General features: G+C 55.6%; 3 protein-coding genes across 9 annotated transcripts; 2 read left to right on the top strand and 1 right to left on the bottom strand.

Moving 5' to 3' along the window:
* Window positions 1-574: 574 nt before the first annotated feature.
* Window positions 575-4,153, top strand: AP5B1 (adaptor related protein complex 5 subunit beta 1). 2 transcript variants are annotated; one of them, XM_028516131.2, is made up of 3 exons: window positions 575-898; window positions 1,265-1,430; window positions 1,528-4,153. In XM_028516131.2, the coding sequence occupies exons 2-3, from the start codon at window positions 1,281-1,283 to the stop codon at window positions 4,018-4,020; spliced, it is 2,643 nt and encodes an 880-aa protein (XP_028371932.1). In that variant the 5' UTR covers window positions 575-898; window positions 1,265-1,280; the 3' UTR covers window positions 4,021-4,153. The 2 variants fall into 2 exon arrangements, with proteins under 2 accessions (XP_028371932.1, XP_035886108.1); XM_036030215.1 differs by lacking the exon at window positions 575-898 and having other exon boundaries at window positions 905-1,430.
* An 11,338-nt stretch (window positions 4,154-15,491) lies between these two features.
* RNASEH2C (ribonuclease H2 subunit C) lies at window positions 15,492-19,008 on the top strand. The gene is made up of 4 exons (XM_028516172.2): window positions 15,492-15,717; window positions 15,909-16,108; window positions 16,188-16,307; window positions 16,607-19,008. Exons 1-4 carry the CDS (start codon window positions 15,546-15,548, stop codon window positions 16,631-16,633), a joined length of 519 nt encoding a protein of 172 aa, XP_028371973.1. The 5' UTR covers window positions 15,492-15,545; the 3' UTR covers window positions 16,634-19,008.
* On the bottom strand, window positions 16,814-24,819 carry KAT5 (lysine acetyltransferase 5). 6 transcript variants are annotated; one of them, XM_036030220.1, is made up of 14 exons: window positions 24,636-24,819; window positions 24,470-24,536; window positions 24,083-24,151; window positions 23,866-24,002; window positions 23,427-23,609; window positions 23,263-23,337; window positions 23,080-23,154; window positions 22,492-22,575; window positions 22,328-22,417; window positions 20,297-20,437; window positions 20,111-20,204; window positions 17,650-17,809; window positions 17,445-17,526; window positions 16,814-17,353 (listed from the first exon to the last, which is right to left on the bottom strand). In XM_036030220.1, exons 1-14 carry the CDS (start codon window positions 24,645-24,647, stop codon window positions 17,219-17,221), a joined length of 1,404 nt encoding a protein of 467 aa, XP_035886113.1. In that variant the 5' UTR covers window positions 24,648-24,819; the 3' UTR covers window positions 16,814-17,218. The 6 variants fall into 6 exon arrangements, with proteins under 6 accessions (XP_035886113.1, XP_035886112.1, XP_028371970.1 ...); XM_036030219.1 differs by having other exon boundaries at window positions 22,492-22,740; window positions 24,636-24,817; XM_028516169.2 differs by having other exon boundaries at window positions 22,492-22,740; window positions 23,427-23,582; window positions 24,636-24,815.
* Window positions 24,820-26,941: the final 2,122 nt, after the last annotated feature.

Below are 26,941 nucleotides of genomic sequence, written 5' to 3'. Positions count from 1 at the left end.
TGGCTTTAGCCCTCTGTAGGTTGAAGAGTGTTGGGTTCCCACCCTGGTTGGCCTCAGGTCTTCCCCGTGAGGCCTAAGTGTTCCGTGGCGCTGGGCATGCCGTTCCTTGACCCCGTGACACGGCAGCCCTGCCAGTCCGCACGTCTGCATCCCATTGTTTGCTGGCTTCACCACGGTTTATGGTCTTGTCCCTCCAGCTTTACCCTGGCCCAGCTGCCCTGATCATAACCGACCGTCGGTGCCGCCTATGGCAAAGGTCAACAGCTTCCTCCCGCTGTGACCCGGGCGCCAGCTCCGCGCCCCCAAGCCGAGCGGGTTGGGGGCCTGGCTGGCGTCAGAGAAGCCAAGCCAAGCCCTGAGGCACCTGCCGGACCGGTTCTGCCAGCGCCGGGGCGCGAGCTTCCTGCGGGCTCCCTGAGACCTCATCTTGCCCCCCACCTCAGCGGCCACACTGGGAGCACCAGGACCCGCACCCTACGCCCCCCACCACAGGCCGCGCAGGCTGGAGCAGGGTGCAGTGCGCCCGGGCGCCGGCGCGAGGCGGGCTAGTTGCCACCGTCGCCAGCCCTGCAGTCACTGTCGCCCAAGGGCCCTGGGATTGCAGCTTGCGCGTGGGGGGGGGCCGGCATCCGGGAGCAGGGACCATCCAAGTCCACCGCCCCTGCCCGCGCCTGCGGCGGTTTCGGTGAACGGGGGCCTGCACCCAGCGGGACAGTTACTCAGCCCCAGCGAAACCGGCGAGTCGGCACCTGCCAGCGGGTTGAGAGGAAGGCGGTGGCCCCGTTACCGCCCGGCCCCGCCCCAGCCCGGCCTCCCACGCGCCCCGCGCCCCGCCCCGCGCCGCCCGCCCGGAAGGAGCCAGCTGGCTCGAGCGCCGGCGGCGGCTGAGTCAGGCGAGGTAAGCGCGGCCGGCCCGTTACCGCGGGCACTGGAGACCAGGGCGGCGCTGTGGTTTCGGTGCCGGCCTCCGGCGGGCGGCCTAATGAGCTCTAGGCACGCACCCCGCTCCGGCGGCCCGCCCCGGTGCCCCTGCCCCAGCTCTCCCCCGTTTCTGCCCTGCGGGGATCCTGGCGGCCCGTCCGGGTGTTACCCTGGGAACCTTTCGGTTTCATCTCGGGACTCAGGCGCGGGGTCCCTGCTGGCGTTTGCGCGTTTGCAAGGGTGGCTGAGATCTGCAAAGCGCCCTGGAGTGGCAGGGCCCTCCTTCAGGGCTGGCTCGTCTCGAGGCCGCTGGCCTGATCCCTCCTCGCTCCTCCCTGCAAAGGTCCGCGTGCCTGACCATGGGGCCTCTGAGCCGGGAAACCTGGGCCCAGCGCCTGGGCGCCTTCCGGGCCAGCCCGTCTGCCTTCATGGCAGGTCCCGAGGGTGAGGATCTGGGCGGTGACCTGCTGAACGACCTGAGGAGTGAGAAGCTGAGCGAACAGACCAAGGTAGGCCCTGCACGCCCACCACACCCACCCTGGCCCATATGGTCACCTCAAGCCCATGCGCCCTGAACTTCATCTTCTCCAAATCTCCCACCCCCAGGTTTCCTTGCTGGCCTTGAGCTTGGAGTACCCAGCCCAGCTGTGGCCAGATGCCCCTGCAGCGGAGGCAGCTGCCACCTCCCTGTTAGATACCCTGGTCCTTCTACCCCCACGGCCATCAGCTTTGCGGCGGCCCCTGTTGCTGGCAGCAACCACAGTCCTGGTGGCAGGAGGTGCCCTGGGCCCCACCTCGGGAGCCTCCCTCCGGCTCCTGCCCCTACTGCTGGGCTTGGCAATGGGCAGAGATCTGGGACGAGGCTTTGGTCCCTCCTCAGAGCAGCGACCCCTGCAGGCCACTGCATATGAGTGCCTGCGGGAGCTGGAGAGCTGCAAGCCTGGGCTGCTGGGGGGCTGCCTGGGACTGCTGCGGGGCCTGCTGGGGCAGGAGGGCCCGGTGGGCCCCGTCCAACCACTCAGTCTGCTGCTGGCGCAGGCCCTGCGCAACGCCTTGGTGATACAGGCTAGGGCTGGGGCCAGCCTGCAGGACCTGCTCACCGTCAAGGCATCTCTCACCGCAGGCGGCCCCTGGAACTGGACACTCACTGCAGAGGGTGGCACCCACCTTCAGCCCCAAGCGCCCAGCTGGCCGGCAGCTGAGAAGGAGGAGTGTGGCCTTTCGGCCCTCAAGCCCAGTCCTGAGGAGGCCCGGGAGCTGCGGGCTGCAGTGGCCCAGCTTCTGGACACCTCGTACCTGCTCACTCCTGTGGCCCAGGCCCAGCTCCTGTGGCTTCTGGGCTGGGCGCTGCGAGGTCTGCGGGGACAGCCGCCAGTGCTCTTCAAGCCGCAGCTGGTGCGGCTGCTGGGCACGGCACAGCTGACACTGCTGCACGCCGTCCTGGCCCTGAAGGCAGCCTTCGGCGAGGCCCTGTTCACAGCCCAGGACGAGGCCCTGCTGCTCCGCAGGCTCACCGTGGCCGCCCAGCACCCAGCCCTGCCCCTGCCCACCCATCTCTTCTACCTTCACTGCCTCCTGAACTTCCCAGAGAACTGCCCGCTGGGCCCCGCAGGTGAGGAGGCCACCCCGCTGCTGCTGGAGCCCCAGCTGTGCCGGGGCCTCCTGCCGAGTCTCCTTCACGACCCGATGGCCCTCCTGGCCCGCCTGCATCTGCTGTGCCTGCTCTGTGCCGAGGACGGAGAAGAGGAGGGGAGAGGCCAGGGCCAGAGCCCCCAGCGCTACTTGGAGGAGCTCCTGGCCAGCCTGCAGCAGAGGGCAGCCCTGAGTGGGGGCCCCCGGGCCTTGGCCACACTCTGCTTCCAGGCCTCGTACCTGGTTGCTCGCTGCCTGGCCGGGCAACCCACAGTGCTGACACCCTTGACCCACGGACTGGCCCAACTCTACCGAGCCCGGCCTGCGCTGGCTCCCCATTTCGTTGACTTCTTGGATCGAGTGGGCCCTGAGCTGGGGGAGCCCCTGAGGGTGGTGTTGCAGCAAGAGGTGGTGTCCAGGCCAGGTGGAGATGAGGCCCTTCGTTGGCACCTGCAGATGCTGGCCAGAGTGGCAGACAAGGATGCCCAGAGTGCCACCCTCAGCTTCCTGCAGGCTGCAGCTGCCCACTGCACGGACTGGGGCCTCCAGCAGGCCTTGCTGCGGGCCTGCCGGGCCCTGCTGCTGGCGGGCGTCAGGGGAGGCCTGGCGGACTTGCTGCAGGCCTTGGCCAGGCAGCTGGAGGACCCCGATGGGAGGGACCATGCCCGCCTCTACTACATCCTCCTGGGCCATCTGTCCGGGCCCAAGCTGGCAGTGGCCCTGGGCCCCTCACTTGCTACACCTGCGCTGGCCTCTTCACTGGTGGCGGAGAACCAGGGCTTTGCCGCTGCGCTGATGGTGCAAGAGGCCCCGGCCCCGATTCGGCTGAGTGTGGGGCCCTACAGGGCCGAGGGCCCCACCCCCGTGCTGCAGCTCCAGGTGGAGGTGCTGGAGCCCGTGTACTCTCTGGAGCTGCGCTTCCGCGTGGAAGGACAACTCTGTGCCCCGCTGGAGGCTGTCCACATCCCCTGCCTGTGCCCCGGCCGCCCCGCCCAGCCTCTGCTCCTCCCCCTGCAGCCCCGGCGCCCAGCTCCCACGCAGCTGGATATCCGCGCCCTTTACACCAAACCCACTGGCCTCACGTGCTATGCCCACCTGCCACCCCTGCCTGTGAGATTCGCTGACCTCTTCCTGCCCTTCCCCCAGCCCCCTGAGGGGGCCGGGCTGGGCTTCTTTGAGGAACTCTGGGACTCCTGCCTGCCAAAGGGCACTGAGAGTCGCCTGTGGTGCCCTCTTGGGCCATGGGGGCTGGAGGCCTTGGTGTCCTGCCACCTGGAGCCCTTCGTGGTGGTGGCCCAGCCCCCCACTAGCTACCACGTAGCCATCCGCCTGCCCCCACACTCGAGGCTGCTGCTGCGGCTGGAGGCAGCCCAGGAGGACGGAGTGCCCGTGGTCTTGCGGACCGATGACTGGACGGTGCTGCCTCTGGTCGGGGACTACCTCCGGGGGCTGGCAGCGGCTGTCTGACCCCGGGCAGGGCCGGGCTGGACGGGAACAGGCTTGTGGCCCTTGTGGGGTCCTGTGGAAGAGGGTCAGCTGAAGACCAGGACACACTCCTATGGTTCTTTTCTTTTAAAAACTACGTTCACTAATGACCCTCGTGGTTCGTTTTCTTGGCCCTAATTGGGAACAGGACCACAGATGTGGGGTCAGAGGCTCCAAGAAAGCCTTTGGAGTGGGAACCCCAGGCTGCAGGGCTCCAGAGTTCCTTCCTGCCCAGGAAGCAGGAGGAAACAAGTCCTTATTTCTGCTTCCCAGAGGGTCTGGCCTTGCCCAAGGCCACCCAGCAGTGTAGGCACGAGCCTGGCGCTAGGTTTGGGCCCCCTGGCCTGTGGGCCAGTGCTTTTCAACTCCTGAGGTTTGCAGGGCCCCTGGCTCCGAGGTGCCGAGGCTAGTATCAGTAAGGAGGCTGCAGCGGCCTCTTCCCTGGGGAGGGAGGCTCCCTCCGGCTGGGATGGGAGCCAGTTCTAAGAAGGGCCTGCTAGCCGTGGTCTTGGATCTGAGACGGGGGGGGCCCCGTGGTCTGGGCTAAAACTGAGCTGGCTCCTCCTCGCCCCAGCCGGGAAACCCCTTCAGTGATCCTAGGAGTCTTCCCAGATAAGAGTCGGCTCCTCTAGGTCTTACCAAATACGTAAGATACTCCAGATTCCGACGTATTGAGGCCAGCTCCGCTGCCAGACGCCGGGCCGGTGTGTTTCACACGCGTTGCCTCATTTCGTCCTTGCGACAGCCTGGCAGGGCCCCGCAGATGAGGAAACCTGCGGGCCAGAGGGGCCGAGTGATTTTCCAATAGTCACCCATCTGGTTGGCAATCACGTCTTGTCGCCCTGGAGCAGGTTTCTGTTACCACACCGTCAGAGCAGAGCTCTGCGCAGGACACAGAGTCCCCGTCCTCTGCCCGGCCGGCCCCCAGCAAGCCACAGGGGCAGCAGTCAGCAGTGCTGGGTGGCGGCCAGCCAGAGGCTTGGGTCTTAAGGTCCCCGGGGCAGGGCCTGTTCTGCGTCCTCTGCTCCCGGTCCGCGGGTTCCCATGCATCAGTCTTACCCCTCCTGGCGGGCGGGCGGGCGGGCTGGGGAAGGGAAGAGGGGCCCGGGACCAGTGGGGCCATTACGGGTCAGGTCAGGCCGTCTGTCACGAGCTCGAGCCCCAGCAACAACTTGCAGTGTGATGCGGGCAAGCCCTCGCAAGCCAGGAGGCACTCGGTTCCAGGAAATAAGCTTCCCCAGCCGCTTGCAGCAGACGGGGTTTAAGATAGAATCGGGTACTGGGAAAACCTCCGGGAAGGCTGGAGAGCGGTCCTCCGGAAGTCCACCCTGGGGCTGCTGCATTCCGGAATGCAGGGCCCTGCCTGCAGTCCGGCTCTCAGCGCCCAGGAAGCTGGGCCCGGAGCCCGGGACACGGGGCGGGGAGCCCCGCACAGCCAGGGCCCTGAGGCTGCTGCTGCGGAAAGACGGGGCCTTGCACAGCCGCTGAACGGCCGGGGCTTCGTCTCCTTCCGCCACATTGTTCGGAGGCATCTGAGGAATGGGATCTATTTCCCAAGCAAACGCCTAGTGGCAAGTGAGTCTGGAAAATGTACTTGTTTTCTTCTATTTTATTTTTCTTTAAAGATTTTATTTATTTATTTTTAGAGGGGGGAAGGGAGGGAGAAAGTGAGGGAAACATCAATGTGTGGTTGCCTCTCGTGCGCCCCCTACCGGGCGGCCTGGCCAACAGCCCAGGCTTGTGCACCAACAGGGAGTCAAACCAGTGACCTTTCACTCTGCAGAACAAGGCCCAACCCACCGAGCCACGCCGGCCAGGGCTTGTTTACTGCTTAACTTCAGGTGCAGGAGGTGGTATTAGTCCTTTGTCCAAGGTTAAGACAGCCCGTGTAAGAACCCCCTGGCCACCCTTTTGTCCATCTCTACCCATCTGCACCTCCATCCCATTCTGTCCCCCCCATTCTTCCAGTGCCGGGGCACCAGGTGACCTCTAACCCTCCCACCCCACCAGCCACAAGTACGCCCACAGTGGACATCCTTAGAGACTTATGCGACAGCTTCCCTAGGGTCCCGGCTGGAAGCAGAACTGCTGGATCGTAGGGCTCGCACGTGCTTCCTTCGACTGAGATGTGTCAGAGTAATTACGGTTTTCAGCTTCGCATCCTGACTATGGGAAGTCGTGCGAGGAGGTGGGGATGGACACAGGGCGAGCCAGCCCATGACACCCACGACAGTTCACCCCTTCGCACACTCAGTACCCACGTACCTCTGCTCGCACTCAAACTCACCAAAGACCGCAGCAACAACAGTTGATTCCCGCACAGCTACCCCTCCTCAAGCCAAACGTCCCAAAAGGGACCCCCGAAACCCCCTCAGTCTCCGTCCGCCTGTGTGGATGTTGGCTGGCGGTGTTCCCCAGCTGCTGCTGGTCCCACACCCAGGCGTGCTTGCGGCCTTTGCCACGCAGAGGTCAGGCCCGGCCACGAGACCAGCTTTGGCTAATGAGACGGGAAGCGTGCTGGTTCTGGGCCGAAACCTCCCGGGCCGGTGCTGGCCCTCCAGCCGTCTGCCCTGCCTTGGTGGTCGTGGGGGCCTACATACCCTGGTGCTGACGGCTTAGTCATAAGCCATTCACTTTGATAAACAATAGCAGATGCATTGGCTTATGAAGTTAGCCGTCAGTACCACACACGGTATGACATGCGGAAAGCCACGGGAAGGCTATTGGTTCATCTGTCCCTTACCTGCGAAGAAGGAAGCATCGCGTGACAAGGTGACAAGTTACGTGTCCATAATTAGGGCTTCCAGCTTTAGCAAATAAAAATATACAGGATGCCCAGTTAAGCTGGAACTTCAGAGAAATAATCTTTTAGTATAAGTATGCCCCAACCATTGCCCCGGACACGTAAAACATTGGTTGTTTCTCTGAAATTCAGATATGCCCAGGCATCCTCGTTTTTCCATGTCAGCCTGGAGTGGTGTTCATAGCTCATGTTCTCCACCACGTGCTCCGTGTTCCCTCTGCCCTCCAGGACCTTGACCCTGTGAGGTGGCTTTCACTCCCGGAGGGTCCGAGGTCTTGGTGATCCTGCCAATCCTGGGTCGTTTTAGTTTTCACGAACATTAGCGCTCAGCCTGGCAGTCCTCAAAGATGGCCCAGGGAACTTGCGGGCACGACACCAGACCTTGTGTAGGAGCAACAGTCTCCTCCTTGGCAATCGGGACCCGTCACCCTTTTAGAGCAGCCGGTTCCGAGGCGCGAAGATGGCAGGTTTTGTGGGTGTGACTTAGGGTGCACAGGGACCCCCCCACACTGCCCAGTCTGGGTTTGCTGGCTGCACTTCTTTTTTTTTTTTTTTTTTAATTTTTGGCCTCCCCAGTACTTTTATTTTAGATTTTACTTTATTTTATTTTTAGAGGGAAGGGAGGGAGAAAGAGAGAGAGAAACATCAATGTGGGGTTGCTGTGGGCCGTGGCCTGCAACCCAGGCATGTACCCTGACTGGGAATCGAACCTGCGACACTTTGGTTCGCAGCCTGCGCTCAATCCACTGAGCTACGCCAGCCAGGGCTCTGGCCGCACTTCTAACTGTTCTCCCCTCTCCACCCCACAGTCTGCGAGAAATGACAGAAAGGGACAAAATCTGAGTGGGGAGAAAGGGAGCCTACGGCCAGCCTTGCACCCCTCACCCCAGGAGCCACGGCTACCCCGTCTTCAAGAACCATTCCATTTGCAGCGGGAAATTGCGGAGGTGAGAATGCACATCAGAGAATTTCCCACATGGTGCTCACACATCTCCACCTCCATCAGGAGGTCATGGAGGCCCTGTCGAGTGCAGGCAGCTCTGCCAGCCCCAGAGCGGAGGCATCAAACAAGGCCACGGAAACCCCGAGAATCACAGGTGTAACCCTTCAAAGGCCCTTAGGGCCAAGTGCAGGACAGGTAAGACACCACCCAAACCTTGCTCCTTGGGGCTCAACTGCAAAAACCGGCCCCCTCCCCTGGCCAGCTCCTCCAGCTACAGGAGCTGGGACCACAAACCGAGGAGCCTCAGAGTGCAGCCTCAGACTCTCGGACCCTGGAGGCGGTGTATGCCAACCCCCTAAAGCAAGCGAGGGGCAGAACGCCCGAGCCCCGGGGCAGCTGCGGGATGCACTGCAGGTAACACAGACTCGACTCGTGCAAACAGGGCGAGGGGGCTCTTCTCGGTCTCACACGGCACCAGACAGACAGACTGAGTCCACCGTGAGTCTGAGATGTCAAAAAGTGCCTGAAGGGTCAGGGCTTGGACTCCAGGGAAGGGGGTTTCAGAGTATGTACAGCTTGAAGGGGCAGCCTTTGAAACACATAATTTCTGGAGGAGCGAAACACACAAAAAGGAAGGAAGGAGTTGTTTGGGCGTGAAAGGGGAAGTAAATGGAGAAATTTCATGGTTTTGCAAGACAACAAAATCAGAGGACCTGCAACTCCTCACCCACTCTGCACACAAATCCATTCCGGGAGCTGGACTTTGCAGTGTTAACAGAAGGGGGCACATGAAACAGGGACCTTGTAGACCACCCAGCACCACGGAAATGAACGAGACATACAGATGGACAGTTTCAGGAGGGACTATGTGAGCTCTTGCTCCCTGGCACTGGTGTCAGTTTGGTTCGAATAAACTCATAAAAATTCTCAAAATAAGAAAGAAGATTGCAGCCCTGGCTGGCGTAGCTCAGTGGATTGAGCGAGGGCTGCGAAGCAGTGTCACAGGTTCGATGCCCAGTCAGGGCACATGCCTGGGTTGCAGACCGTGACCCCCAGCAACCGCACATTTCATTGATGTTTCTCTCTCTCTCTTTCTCCCTCCCTTCCCTCTCTAAAAATAAATAAATAAATAAAATCAAATATTTTTTTAAAAAGAAAGAAGATTGCATGTAGATATATACAGAGTTATTGTAAAATATCAGAAAGCAAATTTCATTATTTACCCACCACAGATGATTCACACACACCCCGCCCCTGGACAAGCAGTCTGGAAGCAGAGCTGTAACACTACACTGTAAACAAAATGAATCAGACTCAAAAGCACATGAAGATACACAAAACCACCTTGGATGAGAAGTTTTAAAAGAACAGAAATAGACAAAACCCAGGAACAAATGAACAAGAGAAAAGAAACAGGACAATAAGGGGCCCTGAAGAAAGACACAGCAACAATCCAGAGAATGCAAATCAGGTGAGGGAGTCTCAGCTGGTCACGAGAAAGGAATGGAAACAGAAGACAGTTTCAGAAGGAATCGCATTGGTGTAATTGGGTCCCTGGATAAAGACTAAACGATGAACCAGCACTGATGTTTAGTACTGCATTCTAAGAAAACCTTCCAGGAAAGAAAAATCTGTGCCTTCAAAGGGCCCACTGGGAACCTTGGAAAATTAACCCAGAACAATCAACTTTGAGACATATCTTCATAAAATTGCAAGATTTCAAGATTTTTTTTTTCAGGGAAAAAAACTCAACGTACAAAAGAGTTAGAATGGTAACACGTGAAGCAAGACAACACTGGAGCAGCATCTTTTAAATATTTGTAAAAGTGTAAACCTAGGTTTGTTTGTTTTTTAATTTTATTTATTTATTTTTAGAGAGGGAAGGGGGGGAGAAAGAGGGAGGGTGGGAGAAACATCAATGTGCGGTTGCTGTGGGCCGTGGCCTGCAACCCAGGCATGTGCCCTGACTGGGAATCGAGCCTGCGACACTTTGGTTTGCAGCCTGAACTCAATCCACTGAGCTATGCCAGCCAGGGCTTAAACCTAGGTTTTTATATTCACACGAATTGTCCTTCAAGTGTCAAAGCTATAAGAAAGAGTTGTCTGTTTTTCAATAAGTAGTAATGCACCCGTAAGCCAATCTGATACAGAATGCACTTCATCCAACTAGGAGATGACAAATATAGATAAACTTCATTATATAGTTGTGGATATATCATGATCTAAGACTAAAACAAAGGTGGGCCTGAAGGTAAATGGCTAAGTAAAAATGTTATGCATCGTCATAAATTAGAAATGATATCCCTAAAAGCGTGGGAGAGAGAGGGCGAGAGGACAAGAAGATAAGCCGACTGGTGGCTGTATAGCTGCCTCTCTGCTCCAAATTCACTCCTCACTGCCTGCTGTGTGAAAACGAGCCTGGACCCTTTCAGTATCTCTCCCAGCTGCCTCATTGTTAAGCTCTGCCGGCAGAGGGCGCAGAGGAGCCGTTGCAGAAGGGAGTCCTCCTTGCCAGTGCCCGCGGAGGAGCCGAGTCTCCTGAAGCTTCTCCGCTACCCAGGCGTCCTCTGGCCGGAAGCAACTGCAGTCAGAGCTCCTACCTTCTCCTGCACGGTCCCCTGCAGTGCATGGGAACCAGCAGTGCAGCAGCCAGCCCAGGCCCGGCGCCCCGAACTCTGCTGGAATTACTTAAGCTAGCCAATCCTAAACTATTTCTCCTATCCCACCTTACCTTTCCCTCGCAAGACCCAAGACGTGCTGTGGCCTGTGCTGTCCCCTCTCTTCTTTCTGCCTCCTGACCAACTCCAGTGCCCGCTCACGTGGCCCTGCATGGCGGGCCAGGCCTCTTGTTTCTGGGGGAACTGTAAGGAACACTGAACTTTTCTTTCAATGGCATTGGCCTCTCCCTGTCATCATGCAGTCACCTCTATAAATTAAAATCCACGAGTACAGCCCTGACTGGTGTGGCTCAGTGGGTTGGGCATCCTCTGGCAAAGTGAGAGGTCCCGGTTCCATTCCCAATCAGGGCGCATGCCTGGGTTGTGAGTTCGGCCCAGGTCAGGGTGCCTACGAGAGGCAACTGATCTATGTTTCTCTCTCTTTTTCTCTCCCTCCCTTCCCTTCTCTCTAAAAAAAAAAATCTTTTTAAAAATTCATGGGTATAATTAGAGTGAGGACAGCTGCCTGAAACTAGCTAACGAGATCTTGTCTTCCGCTGACGGCATAACCGAGTCTTCAACCAGCAGACCACTACTCGCGCAAGCCTGCTGCCCCAGGGACAGGCTCCTGGTGAGGCCAGCGATGCCCACGGTCATGGCCCCAGTCCCGTTACTTCTTTTGTAACCAAAAGAGCGATCACACCGGGAAGCAGTCCTGTGGGGCCATGACCATGTTGGCTGAGGCACTGTGGTCGGGGAGGACAGCCATCTCCAGGAGCAGCGGCAGTGGATTCTGCCACTTTCATAATGGAAGGGACCCGATGGCATCACCCTGACACTGAGCGTCTGGCTGATCTCCTGGGGTATATTCTGCTCTACGGACAGCTCGGTGCTGGCCTCTCCTTTGGGACATCACCCATCTATCAGTGACAGTAGTCAGATCAGCCTTGCTGAGGAGAAATTCGTGTTGAGCTCCCCCTGCCTTACTCCCATCCCCCGCCCGTGACGACTGTTGTCGTGAGCCTGCTGGACAACGGCGGGCACGAATCAGGAAGGGAGATGCTGCCTGTTCCCTGCAGGCGGTGCCCTTTGGTGAGCGCCCCCAAGTCAGTTAATGCTGCACTCTGGGCCCGGTCCAGGAGGCCGACAGATACCGGAAGTGAAAGAAGGGTCATCACTGCTGATCCCGTGGACAGGAAAAGGACAGGGAAACATGGACAACTCTGTGGCCACAATCTGATGACTCAAAGGAAATGGACCAATTCTTCGAATGACACAAAGGAAGGCACACCCTGAAGATGCTGCGGGTTGGGCTCGATACCACTGTGATAAAGCGAATGTCACAATAAAGGAAGTCACACCGATGTTTGGGCTTCCCACTGCTGGTTTTCGCAAATAAAGTTTTATGGGAACATAACCATACACATTAATTTACATATGGTCTATGGTTGCTTTTATGCTAGAATGACAAAGTTGAGCAGCTGTGACGGAAACTATATGTGAGGTTTGCCAAACTCTGCTATGTAATAATCAGAAAATAAAATGGAAAAAAGATCTAATTTGTAATAGAAGCAAATATAATGTAGGAATAAGCTTTAAAATATAACTATTGTGTATGAAGAAAACCTCACAAATATACAGATAGACATAAAAGAAGATATAAGTAATTGGCATTATGTATCTTTTTAAAAATATATTTTATTGATTATGCTATTAGTTGCCCCATTTCCCCCCCCTTATTCCCCTCCACCCTGCACACCCCCTCCGACCTGCATTACCCTCCCCCAGTTCATGTCCATGGGTCGTAAATATCAGTTCTTTAGCTTCTACATTTCCTATACTATTCTTAACCTCCCCCTATTTTCTACCTACCATTTATGCTACTTATTCTCTGTACCTTTTCCCCCTCTCTCTCCACCAACTCCCCTGCTGATAACCCTCCATGTGATCTCCATTTCTGTGTTTCTGTTTCTGTTCTAGTTGTTTGTTTAGTGTGTGTGTGTGTGTGTGTGTGTGTGTTTAGGTTTGGTTGTTAATAGCTGTGAGTCATTTCACTGTTCCTATTTTTTATCTTCTTTTTCTTAGATATGTCCCTTTAACATTTCATGTAATAAGGGCTGGATGATAATGAACTCCTTTAACTTGACCTTATCTGGAAAGCACTTTGTCTGCCCTTCCATTCTAAATGATGGCTTTGCTGCATAGAGTCATCTTGGGTGTAGGTCCTTGCCTTTCATGACTCCAACACTTCTTTCCAGCTCCTTCGTGCCTGTAAGGTTCCTTTTGAGAAATCAGCTGATAGTCTAATGGGAACCCCTTCGTAGGTACCTTTTCTCTTGCTGCTTTTAAGATTCTCACTTTATCTTGACTCTTAGGTAATGTAATTATGATGTGCCTTGGTGTGTGCTTCCTTGGGTCCAACTTCTTTGGGACTCTCTGAGCTTCCTGGATTTCCTAAAAGTCTATTTCCTTTGCCAGATTGGGGAAGTTCTCCTTCATTATTTGTTCAAATAAGTTTTCAATTTCTTGCTCTTCTTCTTTTCCTTCTGGTACCCCTATGATTCGGATATTGGAGCGTTTAAAGTTTTCCCAGAGGTTCCTAAGTCTCTCCTCATTTTTCTGAGTTCTTGTTTCTTCATTCTTTTCTGATTGAATGTTTTGTTCTTCCTTCTGGTCTAAACTGTTGATTTGAGTCCTAGTTTCCTTTTATTGTTGGTGCCCTATACATTTTCCTTTATTTCACTTTTCATAGACTTCATTTTTTCCTCTAATTTGTGACCACATTCAACCAATTCTGTGAGCATCCTGATACCAGTGTTTTGAACTGCTCATCTTATAGGCTGGCTATCTCTTTGTCGCTTTGTGGTGTTTTTTTTTTATGGACTTTGAACTGTTCTTTCATTTGGGCCATTGTTTTTGTCTCACTGTGCCTGTTACATAGTGAGGGGCAGAGCCTTAGGTGTTCACCAGGGCGGGGCAACCCACATCGCTGTGTTGTGATGATGTATGTGGGGGAGGGTTTGAGAGGGAACAGTGGTGCTTGCTCCACTCTCTGACTGTTTTCAGTCACTTCCCCCACTGCCCACAAGAAAAGTGGGCCCTTCTGGTGCTGATTCCCGGGTGGGCGGACTTGTGTACATTCTTGGACCCTGTGGGTCTCTCCAACAAACTCTCCTGTGAGGCTTGAAGTTTCTCCCGCTGCCGCCTCAACACCCCCAGGTGTTTTCAATCAGAGGTCTCAGGCTTTATTTCCCTGCGCTGGGGCCCTGGGTTGTGTGGTCTGTCTCACTCCCTAGTTGTTCCTCCCATTTTATCCACACACAAATGTGGGACCACCTGGTCCCCCCGCCACCACCTTGCCGTGCGTCCTCTCTGCTCGGCTGCCAGTCTGTGCCCCGCCTGCCAGTCTGGGTGAATGTTTCTTCTTCAACTCCTTGGGTGTCAGACTTCTGTACAGTTCAATTTTCTGGCAGTTCTGGTTTTCTGATTTTAAATTTATTGTTCTTCTTTTGGTTGCGTGAGCAGGCAAAGTATATCTACCTACACCTCCATCTTGGCCGGAAGTTGGCATTATATATCTTATGCTTGATAGAAAACTAAAGCAAGACTCTCTAAATTAATATATCAACACCCTCCAGCCAAAGACCACCAAGAACACATGTGTAGTTGAACAAGTGGGTTTATTACTTTTGCACTGCGGGGCATCTCAGTAAGTGGGTGTTCGGAAGGATTTATAGGTGATTTAGGGGAGAGTTTAAAGAAGCAAGGCTTTTCTCTGAATGGGATGCTGTCAAAAAGTGTCAAAAAGTTCCATCAAAGCTTTTCTATGATGGAATAATGTTGACAAATTTTAACTAGACTGAGGCAAGTCACATCTAATCCAAGAGAGATGTTTCATTGTTTCTGTGGTCTGGACAACGTTCGTGCCTTGGTCCATGTTCACATTATTACAGAGGGATCTTGTTTTTCTCTTGATCCCTCATGTCTGAAATGGTTCATGTTCAGCAGAACACCAGGGCCAGCTCCAGACGAGTGGGGGTGTTTTTCTCAAATCTATGAATTTAATGCAATTTTATTAAAAAAAAAAAACTTACTTTGTAGAGAGGAAGAGAGAGAGTAACATTGATCGGTTGCCTCTAATCCATGCCCCGACCAGGCCAGAACCTAGGCATGTGCCCCGATCAGGAATCCAACTGGTGACCTTTCCCTTTGCAGGACAAAGCCCAACTGAGCCACACCAGTCAGGGCACAATTTTAAGCTTAATTAACTGTTCATATTGTTCTATGAGAGAACTTGACAACACATACCTAAGGTAGGTATCTATACAAATATAAATGTTACCCTGCCTGGTGTGGCTCAGTGGATTGAGCGCTGGCCTACAAATCAAAGAGTTGCAGATTGGATCCCCAGTCAGGGCATACACCTGGGCTGCGGGCCAGGTCCCCCGGGGGCGGGGGGGTGAGAAGCAACCACACAATGATGTTTCTCTCCCTCTTTCTCCCTCCCTTCCCCTCTATCTAAAAATAAATAAATAAAATCTTTTTAAAAATACATATAAACATTATAGAAGAGTTAAGAAACCAAAAAATAAAAAGTATTGTGAAAACTAAGACGTAAAAATAAGAGGTTGGTGATTTTGACTACACAAGATAAAATTCATATGTGTAATAAAAATCAAATATACACAGGTTTAGAAGGCAAACCACAAATTTGGATGAAATATCTTCAATTCATTAGAAACAGTTGATGTCCTGGTAAAATTTTAAAAAGCAAAAGCAAAAAAAAAAAAAAACCAACCTTCCTAACAATTAACATAAAAAGTGTACTTTTTGGAACCATTCAACACCTGAAACTAACATACTATTGTATGTCAACTGTAACTGACAGTATTTTAAGTTAAAATAAAAAATATATACAATTGAGAAATATTTCAAGGAAAAAAATCCCGGGACTTGAACAGAACACAGGAAGGCGGTGCTTGCTAAGGAACCTCAAGGAAAGACTACACTTCCCAGGAGGCCCTGCGCTGACTGTCCGGGGCGTTCCGACAGGCTTCGCGCCAGATTTGGCCTTAGCCCGCGAGCTACGGGATAGCAGCGGAGGATGGAGAGCGGCGACGAGGAAGGCGTGGAGAAGCGCCGAGTCCACCTACGCCCGGACACTCTACGCAGCGCCACTCCCGCCACGCTGCACCTTCTACCCTGTGACGTCCCCGTTAACCGGCCTGCCCCCGTGGGGAGCTTCTTCACCCCGGCCATCCGTCAGGGTCCCGAAGGTAGGGGCTCGCGTCCGGACTACGGCTCCCGGCAGCCCCTGCGCCAGCAGCGCGCTCCCGTCGGGGAGAGCGGGCGCGACGGCTCCTGGGAATCGTGGTCCACCGGGGGCAGCAGTGCGAGGGCCACAACTGGGCTGGCCCAGTGGGCCTGGATTAGGTCCTCACTGATGCCCTGCTCCTACTTCCTTCAGGACTCGAAGTGTCGTTTCGGGGCCGCAGCCTGCGGGGAGAGGAGGTGGAGGTGCCGCCCGGCCTCGCGGGATATGTGATGGTGATGGAAGAGAAGGAAGAGGTGTTGGTGAGGAAGCAGGGCTTCCCGCAGGGGTCGGACAATGACGAGCAACAGCAGGAGCTGCTGGAGCCCCCGGAGGCGGCCCTGGAGCGGGACTTCGTGAGCTCAGGGGCCCAGGGTTGGCAGGGGGTGCGGGCGGGAGCAGCGGCCCCGAGGCTGAGCCGCGCCCCTTTCCCAGGACCGCGTTATCAGAGCCTCCGGCAGTTTCAGCCACTTCACCGTGTGGGGCCTGGAGACTGCCCCTGGCCCGGATGCCAAAGTGCGTGCGGCCCTAACCTGGCCCAGCCTCGCTGCAGCGGTGAGTAGATAGATGGGCCATCTTCCTTCCAGGCCCATCCACACCCCCCGCAGCTTCATTTCCTGGGTTGCCCAGAATCTTGCCCGTAAGTGGATTTGAGGCTGTACAGTTTTGGAGCACAATGGGGCTGTTGGAGCTGGGCTCTGACTGGAAGGTTGGGCTGGGGAAGGGCAGTGTGGCTCCCTCTACCCTGTCTACAAGGGGCTATCATTCTGAGCAGCTGGGTCCCTCTGGGAGCTCGTGGGTCCCCCAGCCGCTCCATCCCAGAAATCCAGTAGTAAAGGTGACTCCTCTTGCAGATTCACGCACAGGTGCCGGGGGACTGAGAACTACAGCTGGAAGCTCAAAGCCACCGATCCCTTCACCCAATAAACCAGCTCTTCGCTTCTTACCTGCCGATTCCATCACTCTAATAACCACCTCCTCACCACACCTGTGAGTTTGCCCACACCTTGGAGCCCACAAGGCAGCACTACCCTTTCCCCTACAAGAATCCTTCACGGCTCTGGCCTCTGGAAACAATTTATTGCCAGGGGGCAGAGGAGGGAAGAGAGGCCAAAATTTTGCAGCCAGTACCCACCCCACCCCCCACTCCTACTTTACAAAAGAAATTTTTACATCCAGCAGCCCTCTGTACAGAGTGCCCCACCCCCATCTCACTGTACACATCTCCCTGGCTCCCTCTGGTCCCTGGTTCACAGCAGGCCTGGGCCTGCAGCCAGCTGACCTCAGAGATGACCTGAGCCCTGAGCTCACTTTGGTGCTGGGCACCGTCCGGCCCCTACCAGGCCTGTCCTCTCCTTGTGGAACTGTCCTCAGCCCGGTCCATCTCCCTCAGGTCCCCCTTGGGGACAGGATGGGCTGTCAGCTCCAGTTCTGCGGCTCGTCGGTGCTACCACGGCAGTGCCTGGTCACCACTTCCCCCTCTTGCTCCAGTCCTTGGGGGTGAAGTGCAGACACTTGGAGTCGATGCGGAGGAGTCGCTTGAGCATAGCCCGTTCGTGCCCGTCCACGATGTCCTCTGACAGCGTGAGGATGTACTGGCCCTGGGCGGGAGATGGGACAGAGCAGGTCAGCCCAGGCGGGGCGTGCACTCTGCGCCCCGCACACACCTCTCTCCCCTGCCCGCCCCCCTACCTTGTAGTAGTTGATGAGGTTGAGGTACTGTAGAGTGGAGATGACGTCCTCCTTCTTGATGCTGGTGATTTCACTGATCTCGCTGTGGGAGGGCAAAGAGCAGGTCCCCCGTGGGCCTTCTTCTTTGCCCAGGGTCCACGGGAGCCCCAGGGGGAGACAGCCGGGGAGAAGACCATGCGCCCCAGGGAGGTGCGGCCAGGCTTACTTGATGGTGATCTGTGGCCTCTCCCCGCTCTCAGATTTCAGCCCCATCAGGATCTCCAGGATGGTCTGGGACCAGTAGCTTCGGTAGGATAGGAGCCCAAGATCCGAGAGGGGCTTCTCAGGGGTCCCCGTTTTCCCTTCCACTTTGGAGAGTTCGTAGCCTACAGCAGTGGAGAGGGAAGGAGGGAAGGGGTGAGCGGCCACGGCCTCACACACCAGTGCCGCAGAGCACCGGCTGCACCGGCAGACGCCCGCTTCCCGGTCCGGCCCCGCTGCGTGGTAGTTCCGTGACCTGGGTGTGCGGCTCGTCTGCTCTGTGCCTCCATTTCCTCATGAAGGACTACCGACTACCCACTCTTCCCGTGTGCCAAGCACAGTGGAGAACACCGCGTGCACCGAGAGGAGGAGCTACAATCAGCTGGGTGGGGGGCCCTCAGGAGCCCGTGAGGGTTTAGAGGTACAGCAGGGGCAGCAGAGAAATGGCTCATGGAAAGAAGGGCCTCCAGTGTCCCCTCTCACCCTGCTCTCTCTCTGTGCCTGGGCATGTGAGGAGGGCAGACCCCACTCTGCTTCAGGCCAGAGATGCATGGATTCTTCCGGTCAGTTAAGGCCCTCTAGCTGTGACCTGAGGGGCGCCAGCAGCTCTAAGACAGACTGGTCGGACCAGGTGGTTGAGGCTGCAAAGAGCACCAAAGTGCTTCCAAGTCGGAGGGAGGCCATCCCTCGGCAGGTGACGGCCCCCACGCTCTTTCCCTCCCACTCTGACTGCTGCAGGCAGTTCCTGGTGAGACCTCAGGCACTAGGAAACCCTGCGTGGCTTCGTGTCTCCCAGGCCGTCTTCACTGGCCCCGCCAGGGCCCTGGGGTGTCTCCACTAGTGGAGACCCTTCCTCACCCTCAGTCAGAACTGCTCCCTGTCGTGCCAGAGCCCATTCTGCTTTCCTCCCTCTGGGGCATCTTTATCAGCCAGTCTTGCCCTCTTGCCTAACCTCACGGCTTCCACCAAGCAACTCCGTGAGAAGGACAGAGGCTGGTGCTTGGGAGAGAGGAAGCACGGGGCCCCGCTTCCTCTTGCTGGGTCTGCAGTGCATGTAGGCTCCCGCAGGGTCAGTGGGACACCACCACACGGCCTCCTCGGCTGTGGGGGCTCCCGGCCCTTCCTCAGCGCCTCCCCTAACACCCACACGCCCAGTCTGCCAAGCTGAGCACACCTCGGCGGCCCTGCCTGCACCCCCTCTCCGCTGAGTCTGAGGCCCAAGACTTCTTAAGCATTTGCCTGCTTTACCAGGCTGAGGACCTTCTGAAGATGTGACCCCATCTTGGCATCGTTCTACCAATAAAATTTCTCAAATGGACTATGACTTTGATCGAGTCACACCTCTGACTCTCCACCAAACAGCTAAGGTTCCCTCCCCGTCTTCCAGCGTAGCGCTTGCTTGTGCCAGTGAGTGCTGAGCTGAGCACACGGGGGTGGGAGGCTGGGGAGCAGAGGGAGCCTTGGGACTGTGAAGAGCTCCTGAAGGAGGAGAAGGCCGATCCAACTGAATGCAGGGAACCTGGGCCGTATCTGAGAGTCAGTGCTTACAGCTCTGCTAAGTTAACAGGATTTTTTTTTTCTTGAGAGTACATTTATTAAAACTGGGAGCAGTGAGCCCTGGCTGGTGTGGCTCAGTGGACTGAGTGCCAGCCTGCAAACCAAAGGGGCTGCCAGTTCGATTCCCAGTGAGGGCACATGCCTGGGTTGTGAGCTAGGTCTCCAGTGGGGCACTCGAGAGGTGACCACACATCGATGTTTCTCTTCCTCTCTTCCCCTCTCTAAAACTTAGTAGTAAATAAATTTTTTTTAAAAAAAAGCTAGGGACAGTGAAACAGTGAAGAGTTCAGGTTAGAAGAAGCAACAAGGCAGAGGCTGGGCGGGGCCCCTTTGCCTCACTGGGAAGTCAGAAAAGAGCGCCTTGGGGACAGGTCCAGGGGGTTAGCCCCGGGGCGGCTGCCGCCCAGCGCTCCCCTGCTTGCAAATCTCGCAGGGACCGTTGGAGTGTAGGCGACGCACGCCTGGGAGGCAAGAGGTGTGGGCGTGCTCCCGAGGGCGACTGCACCAGGTTCACAGCACGTGAACGTCCGCTGTCTGCCAGGCTCAGGAAACCACACGACTGCAGTAGCAGACGGGGGAGCGACAGCGGCTCACTTGGTGTTGCCCGTGGGCCTGGGCAGGAACAGATGAGTCAAATCTGGGGAAAGCTGGATGGCACTCGGAACCTCGGCCGGGGCGCAGTGAGGGGCTGAGACCCTGACGCAGACAGGCAGGGCAGCCACCCTGAGAAGGACAGAATCTCGGAAGAGCCCATCGGGATTTCTGGCCGCGGGGACTGGGGCACATAGCCAGAGCTGAGGACCACGGCAACCTGGCACACCTACGTGAGGCGCCCGCACAAGCCCCCGGCTGCGAGCCTATGTACTCACTGAATTCGATCAGCAGCTTGCCGTAGCCCCGGCGCTGGTAGGGAGGCAGGGTCAGGATGCAGGCCACATTGTAGTCTTCCGTGGACTCCTTTTCCTGCAAAAGGGGGGCCAGTGAGTGGGGGGAAGGGGCTGGGCCCAGCGCAGGGCTCAGGGCTGAGGGCTGGGCCGGGCCAGGCGCGCACGCACCTTGGAGAAGTAGCCCACGATGTGGAAGCCCTTGCAGTCGTACTCCGTCATGACATAGAAGAGGAAAGGGTCTGTGTCGTAGTACAGCGTCTTGTGGTCGAGGAAACACTTGGCCAGAAGGCACAGGTTCTGGGAGTAACTCTGCAAAGGGAAGGCCCGTCACCACTCTGGGCCCCCTGCCTCAAGCAGGCCAGTGAGCCAGGGTCAACCAGGAGCTGCTCTGTACCCCAGGCTGAGAGGTGATGCGCATTCTTCCCCGAGGCCTGACCTAGTCCATCAGCCAGGCTGTTCCCGCCGCCCAGGCCGGGCTGCCTCACAGTGTCGTGTGGCCCGTGGACCTGCCCTGGGGCCCTGCTGCTGCCCTCCGCTGTAGTTAACGACGGTCAGTGCACTGACGTGTCCCCCAGACTGGCCAAAGCTGATGAACCAGCTCTGCCTGTGCCAGTCTGGGGAGCCCGGCTGTCAGAAGACACAACCTCTCTGCCTGCAGGCACACCCCCGGGAACTGACCTGGAGTCTACGACTGAGTAAGGGGTTCTGGAGTTTACAAATACAAAAATAACCACCCTAGGAGCTCCCCCATCCCCCCAAACACCCTGTTAATCTTATTCTTACCTCTGCACAGAATTTATCCTGCATTTCAGACATGACTTTTTACTTTTAGATTGTTTTGAAAAGATTTTATTTGCCCTGGCTGGTGTGCTTCAGTAGACTGAGGGCCAGCCTGCGAACCAAAAGGTTGCCAGTTCGATTCCCAGTGAGGGCACATGCCTGGGTTGAGGTCTGGGTTCCGACTGGGGGCATGTAAGAGGCAACTCATTGTTTACCTCTCTTTATCACTCCCCTCCAACTAAAAATCAATTTGAAAAACCACTTTTTAGAGTGAGGGCAAGGGAGAGAAACATCAAAGTGTGAGAGAAACATTGATTGGCTGCCTTTCACATGCCCCTAACTAGCAACCTGATCTGCAACCAAGGCATGTGCCCTGACTGGGAATCGAACCAGTGACCCTTCAGTTTGCAGGCCGGCTCAGTCAGACATGACCTTTTAGCTACCTGCCAGGCACTGCTATCTACATGCCCAAGTCCACACTTAATGCAGAGCGGTGGCCTAAAGCAGCATCTTCCTCTCCAGCTCCCCGGCACCCAAGCATGAGCGCTCCCTCCCACCCACTAGGCCCCAGGAATGGCAGAGTCTCTTTCTCAAAGATCCCTCCAGGTTACTCCTTCCTCCCCACAGCCACAGACTAAAGCAGATTTTTTGTTTTTAAGGTTGTATTTATTTATTTTTAGAGTAGGGGGCAGGGAGGGGAAAAGGAGAGAAACATCAATGTGTGGTTGCCTGTTGCCCCCAACTGGGGACCTTGCCCATAATCCAGGTGTGTGCCCTGACTGGGAATCGAACCAGTGACCCTTTGGTTCGCAGGCCAGCACTCAATCCACTGAGCCACACCAGCCAGGGCAGACTAAAGCAGGTTTTGAAGTCCCAAACTTAGGGTGTCCCTAGCTCCCCAGGTGACCTTATTTGCACCACCTGAGCCCTGTCCCTTCTAACAGCCTTCCCTCATCCTCTCTGCCCTTCGGCCAGAGGAGTCTCTGCCTTCGACACCCATGACCTCAGTGCAGCGGTGCCTGCCCTTCAGAACTCCACTGCTCGGGAGTCCCTTCCCCGCCTTGTCCTTCGTGTTAAGGCTCAGCAGAAGTCACCTCCTCTGTGAAGCTTTGCTGACCGCCTCCTCTGGGTCCTAATAACCCACTTCATGAAAGTCATGCTCCATGACACTTATCCCACCAGCATCTAAGTGTCCACTGGTGTGTCTCCCTTCCCCACAGACCGAGCTCTACGAGAGCGGAGGTGGGATCTGACCCTGGCCGCATCTCCCCGCAGCTGCCCTTCAGCGGAACTCAGTAAAAAGGGAGGACGCCCGCTTGTTGGCCAGGCCAGTCGGAGTCTCCCTGAGTGAGAAGCTATCCACTTGACCTCCCCACACTGCAGGTTCTGAGGTGTCCCCACTGTCCCTCGGCCACTGACCTTATTCTTACGCCCGTCAATCTCAAAGAAGGAGATGGTGCCCTTGCGGTAGATCTCGTTGCCTGGTGGGTGTCGCAGGTCACACTTGGTCTGAGGAAGAGAGGAGGGTCAGGGTGGGAGAAGGACTGGGGTGCTAGTAGGGCAGCACCTGGGACCCCTCATACCAAGTGACGCTGCAGACACTTGAGGCTACGGCCGTACTTGAGGCAGAACTCGCAGAGATAGAGGACTGGCAACGTGGTGAGCTCCTGCGGGTACGGAGAGAAGTACCACGGCTTGAGGCGGTGCCGGCCCAGCTCAATGCACTCAATGTTCTTCATCCGGGTGACGATGTCGTCGTGGCTCCGGTCAGACACCAGGCTCCCAGTCATGCGCGGAGCTGATGGTATGCCATCTGAGCTGTCCTGGGAGTCCTGCCCAGGACCAGCAGAGGGTACCGGTCACAGGAGACTACAGCTCACACAGCCTCCCCTGCCTCAGGTTCCCTTGTTCCAGCCTAACAGCAACCCTATGGGGGAGGTCCTATAACCCCCACTCTGCAGATAAAGAGACCAAGACTTAGGAAGTTTTCATCCAAAACTTGGGAAGGATCACCCAATGACTGACCTGAACCAGCTCTGCTTAGCTCCCGAGCCCACCACCACCGCCACAGCTGCCCACCACCTGCTGGTCCTTTTTAAACTAGCCACAAAAAACTCCAACCCGTCTACATCCTCTGCTTCTCACTCAGCTTCCCTCTACCCCAGACCTACCTCGTCAGTGCCCAAGCAGTTTGATTTTCGCTTCCGTCCTGGCTGAGCGGCCACGGCCCGACGGGCTGACCCATTCTGTAGGTGAGGTGGTAGGAACAGAAGAGGCGGCTTTTAGGCGAGTCTGAGAGGGGCTACCGGAGGGGAGAAGACAGGAAGGGAAGAATGGTGGCCTGGAGGACTCACCTGAGGGAACACTGAGGCCGGGGCGGTCTCGCTGGGCACCGGAGTTGCTGGTGAAACCACCTCCACCTTCCGTTTCTGCAGAAAGAAACCAAGAAAGGTGGGTCAGAGGGTAGAGAACGTGGGACCTGAGAGGAAAGCAAGGTCCCTGGAATTGCTGAGGGTACCGTTGAGCGGTGGTTGGGCTGCAGGCAGGAGCTGGAGGAGAGCGGCTGGTCGGGCTCACCGCCGGGAATGGCCTCCCGCTCCTTAGGCAGGTTGAAGCGGAGTGTGATCTGGACCGGGATTGGCAAGGTCTTCCCGCTGGCCTGGGCGGAGGCCGGCTGTAGAGATAGGTCCAGGGTCTTCCTCTGGGGTGGGGATGGTGGCGGGATGGGAGAGGGGAGTAGGAGCCCCTTAGCGTGGTGTCATCAAACCCCACCCTCTCAAGGACATGGGAATAGCTGCTGGATTCTGGAAGCTACATCTGCAACCTGGTCCCCATCCTTTGCAAGCTAAAGGCAGGGTAGGAAAGTGTTGCCTCAAACCCATCCAGGAGCCACTGAGACCAAGAGGTGACAGAAGTAGGAGGCAAGAAAGAAGAGGTGAAGTAGGGGACCTACTCACCACCTCTCTCTCTGGAGAGCCGGGGCGGGACCCAGGAAGTCCGTTCTTCGTGGGGGTCTTGGCCTCTTTTTTGGGGAATTGGATCTTCTTCAGGTCCAGCCGTTCATGGGTCACCCATTCATCCAAGCGTTTGTTGACTGCAGCAGTGAGGATGGCTCAGGAAGGAATGCCAGAGGCCGCCCCCCAACCCCCATCCTCACCCTAGCCCAGCACTCACAATCAATGTAATGAACGTAGAAAAGCTTCCGCCCACTGATGTCCTTCACGCTCAGGATCTCGGCCAAGGCTGTGGGAACAGCATAGGGGCATTAGGAGGGTCAGACCACGAGGCTCCACCCTCCTACGACATGAACTCCACTTCCAGGCCAGATTCCTACGCCCCAGCACTTAAAAGCTCTCCTCCAAAGCCCCTTTAGTCACCAAGTGCCGCCCCCTCTCCAAGCCCCGCCCTGTCTATCTCGAAGCCGCAACAAGCCACGCCCCTCCCGTGTATCTGCGACCCGCCCGCCCCAGAATTCTTGAGGCCCCACCCCCTCCCGGGGATTCGGTTGACTCCCGCCCCTCGCCCTCTGGTTCCTTAGCCCCGCCCCCCGACGTCACTCACGCCACTCATCTTCGTTGTCCTGGTTTCGCCGCAGCACTGGCAGGCGGCAGCCTTCGATAATCTCCCCCTGGGGAGACAGCGCGGCGCCAGGGTCGGCTACTGGGGGTCCTCGGGCTCTACCCACCTCCCCTGGCTCCCTCCGCCCCGCCCCGGGCACCGGACTCACCACCTCCGCCATCTTCCCTCCCTCCACTGCCACTTCCGGCCCCTCTGGGAAACGTCACTTCCGGGACTTAGCACGCTCTAGGCCCGGGCTTCCAGACACCACTGTACACGACGACCCTTGAAAGACACCAACGACCGACTGGAAGCGGAAGGCCGGCCCTTTTGACTGGCCAGTGAATGGGGTGTTTTTTGCCTGGGGCCGGGTCCTGGGTGGAATCCCCACAACGTGCCCAGTGATTGGGGGAAAAGCTTAGTCTGTCACGTGACGCTCACCGGTGCGACGCTGGTCACGTGGGTGCAGGGCCGCTCGCTAGGTACTAGTGTTTGGGCTTTGAGGATGGCGGGACTCCGTCGTCCTCTAGCGGCCGTGGGAGATGTCGCTGGGAGTTATCCACCAGCGCATGTTGGTAGGGGGCGGATCTGGAAGGTTTGGGAGGCTGGAGAAGTGGGTGGGACTGCGAAGGAAGTTCAAGGTCTGGCCCAGTGTGTGGATTTCATTCCTTGCGTAAAGGGGACTTACGGAATCTTTCTGGGTTGTTGTTTTGTATATTAAGTTTCCAGTTAAAAAAATAACACATTATTCATTCAGACATCCAACAAATTAATCTCTTACTATGTGCCAGGCACTATTCTAGGAGCCTGGAATACATCAGTGAATAAAGAACCTTGCCCTCATAGAGCTTACATTCTTGGGGGTTAGGAGGAAAAAGAAGGGTTTATGTAACAAACAGTAAATATATGTAAAAGTAAATTATTTAGTTTATTAAAGACTGATAATGTTTGGGGAACGGAAAAGAACGAACAAGATAAAGGAGCTGGGCAGGCAGGTTGTGATTTCATGTGGGGTGCTCAGGGCAGGCCTGGCTGGAAGGGTATTACTTTAGTCAAGGTTTAGAGGGGGAAGGGCGGGGCCATGCATATACTTGAAGGAGAAAGTGTTTCAGAAACACAGACCACAGTAAGGAGGGGAAAAAACCTAATTTCAGATCATTTGAGGGGGGTGGACATTAAGATCATTCAGATCACTAGTGTTTATATATTTTAACGGTTAGGAAAACAAAAGAATATTTCATGACACGTTAAAATTATGAAATTCAAATTTCAGTGTTCACAAAGAGTTTTATTGGAGTGTAACCACACTGACTCACATTTAGACTCTCATTTCTTCCACGTTAAAACTTTATAATTATGTCTGAAATATAAATCTCTAACCCATAACGCCTAAAACATTTACTATATGGCCCTTTACAGAAAATGCTGCCACCTCCTACTTTGTAAACTCCTGTGCTGTGTCAAATACAAAATGGGTTCTTCCTGTGTGTGCCGTTGTGTGACCAGAGTGTTTCCTGAGCCACATAAAGTGAACACTTGTCACTGAATATTCCACAGCGCCATCTGATGGCTCCGTAGTGTTTTGTTTAGCTGCACCTTAGCTGCCACAGCCAATTGCCCTATCAAATGAATATTCAAGTTATTTACAATTTTCCTCTATTACAAACAGTACCAAAAAGAGTATCCTTACATATACACGTTTTCATGTATTCAGTCCAGTGTGATTTCTATTGAAGATACGAGTGGAGGATGATTAGGTCTGTATCTTAGAAAGATTACATGGTAACAGTGTCTTTGGACTGAAGGACATAAAACCAGAATATAACGGATCAGAAGGCTGCTGAAATCAGCCGTTCATTGATAACAGTCAATAAATGTGTATTCAGAGCCTGCTATGTATTGCAATTAGCACAGTTTTCATCCCTGCCTCCTTGCAATCTGCAAGCTAGAGATCCAGGAAAGACGGTGGTCTAGTTCAATTCCAAATACAAAGGCCGGAGAACCAGGAGAACTGATGGTTTAAGTTCTAGTCCGAGATGGAAGGCCTGAGAACTAGAAGAGCCAGTGGAAGTTCCAGACCCAGGACAGAAGAAGGCGGATGTTCCAGCTCTTACAGTCAGACAGCAACTTCTCCTCCTCCTCTGCCTGTTTGTCTCTGTTCCAGCCTCCAGCAGATGGAATGATGCCCGCCCACAGTGGGGAGGGCTGTCTTCTTCACTGGTCTACCAGTTCCAGTGCTAAGATACAAAAACAGCCCTGGCTGGCATAGCTCAGTGGATTGAGCGCGGGCTGTGAACCAAAGTGTCACAGGTTCGATTCCCAGTCAGGGTACATGCCTGAGTTGCAGACCATGACCCCCAGCAACCACACATTGATGTTTCTGTCTCTCTCTGTATCTCCCTCCCTTCCCTCTCTAAAAATAAATAAATAAATAGTCTTAAAAAAAACCACACACACGCTGGGAGAAATTAAATA

The sequence above is a fragment of the Phyllostomus discolor genome, chromosome 6 (genome assembly GCF_004126475.2).
Source record: "Phyllostomus discolor isolate MPI-MPIP mPhyDis1 chromosome 6, mPhyDis1.pri.v3, whole genome shotgun sequence".
Taxonomy (NCBI): Eukaryota; Metazoa; Chordata; class Mammalia; order Chiroptera; family Phyllostomidae; genus Phyllostomus; species Phyllostomus discolor.
This window is presented reverse-complemented; position numbering and strand designations above follow the sequence as displayed.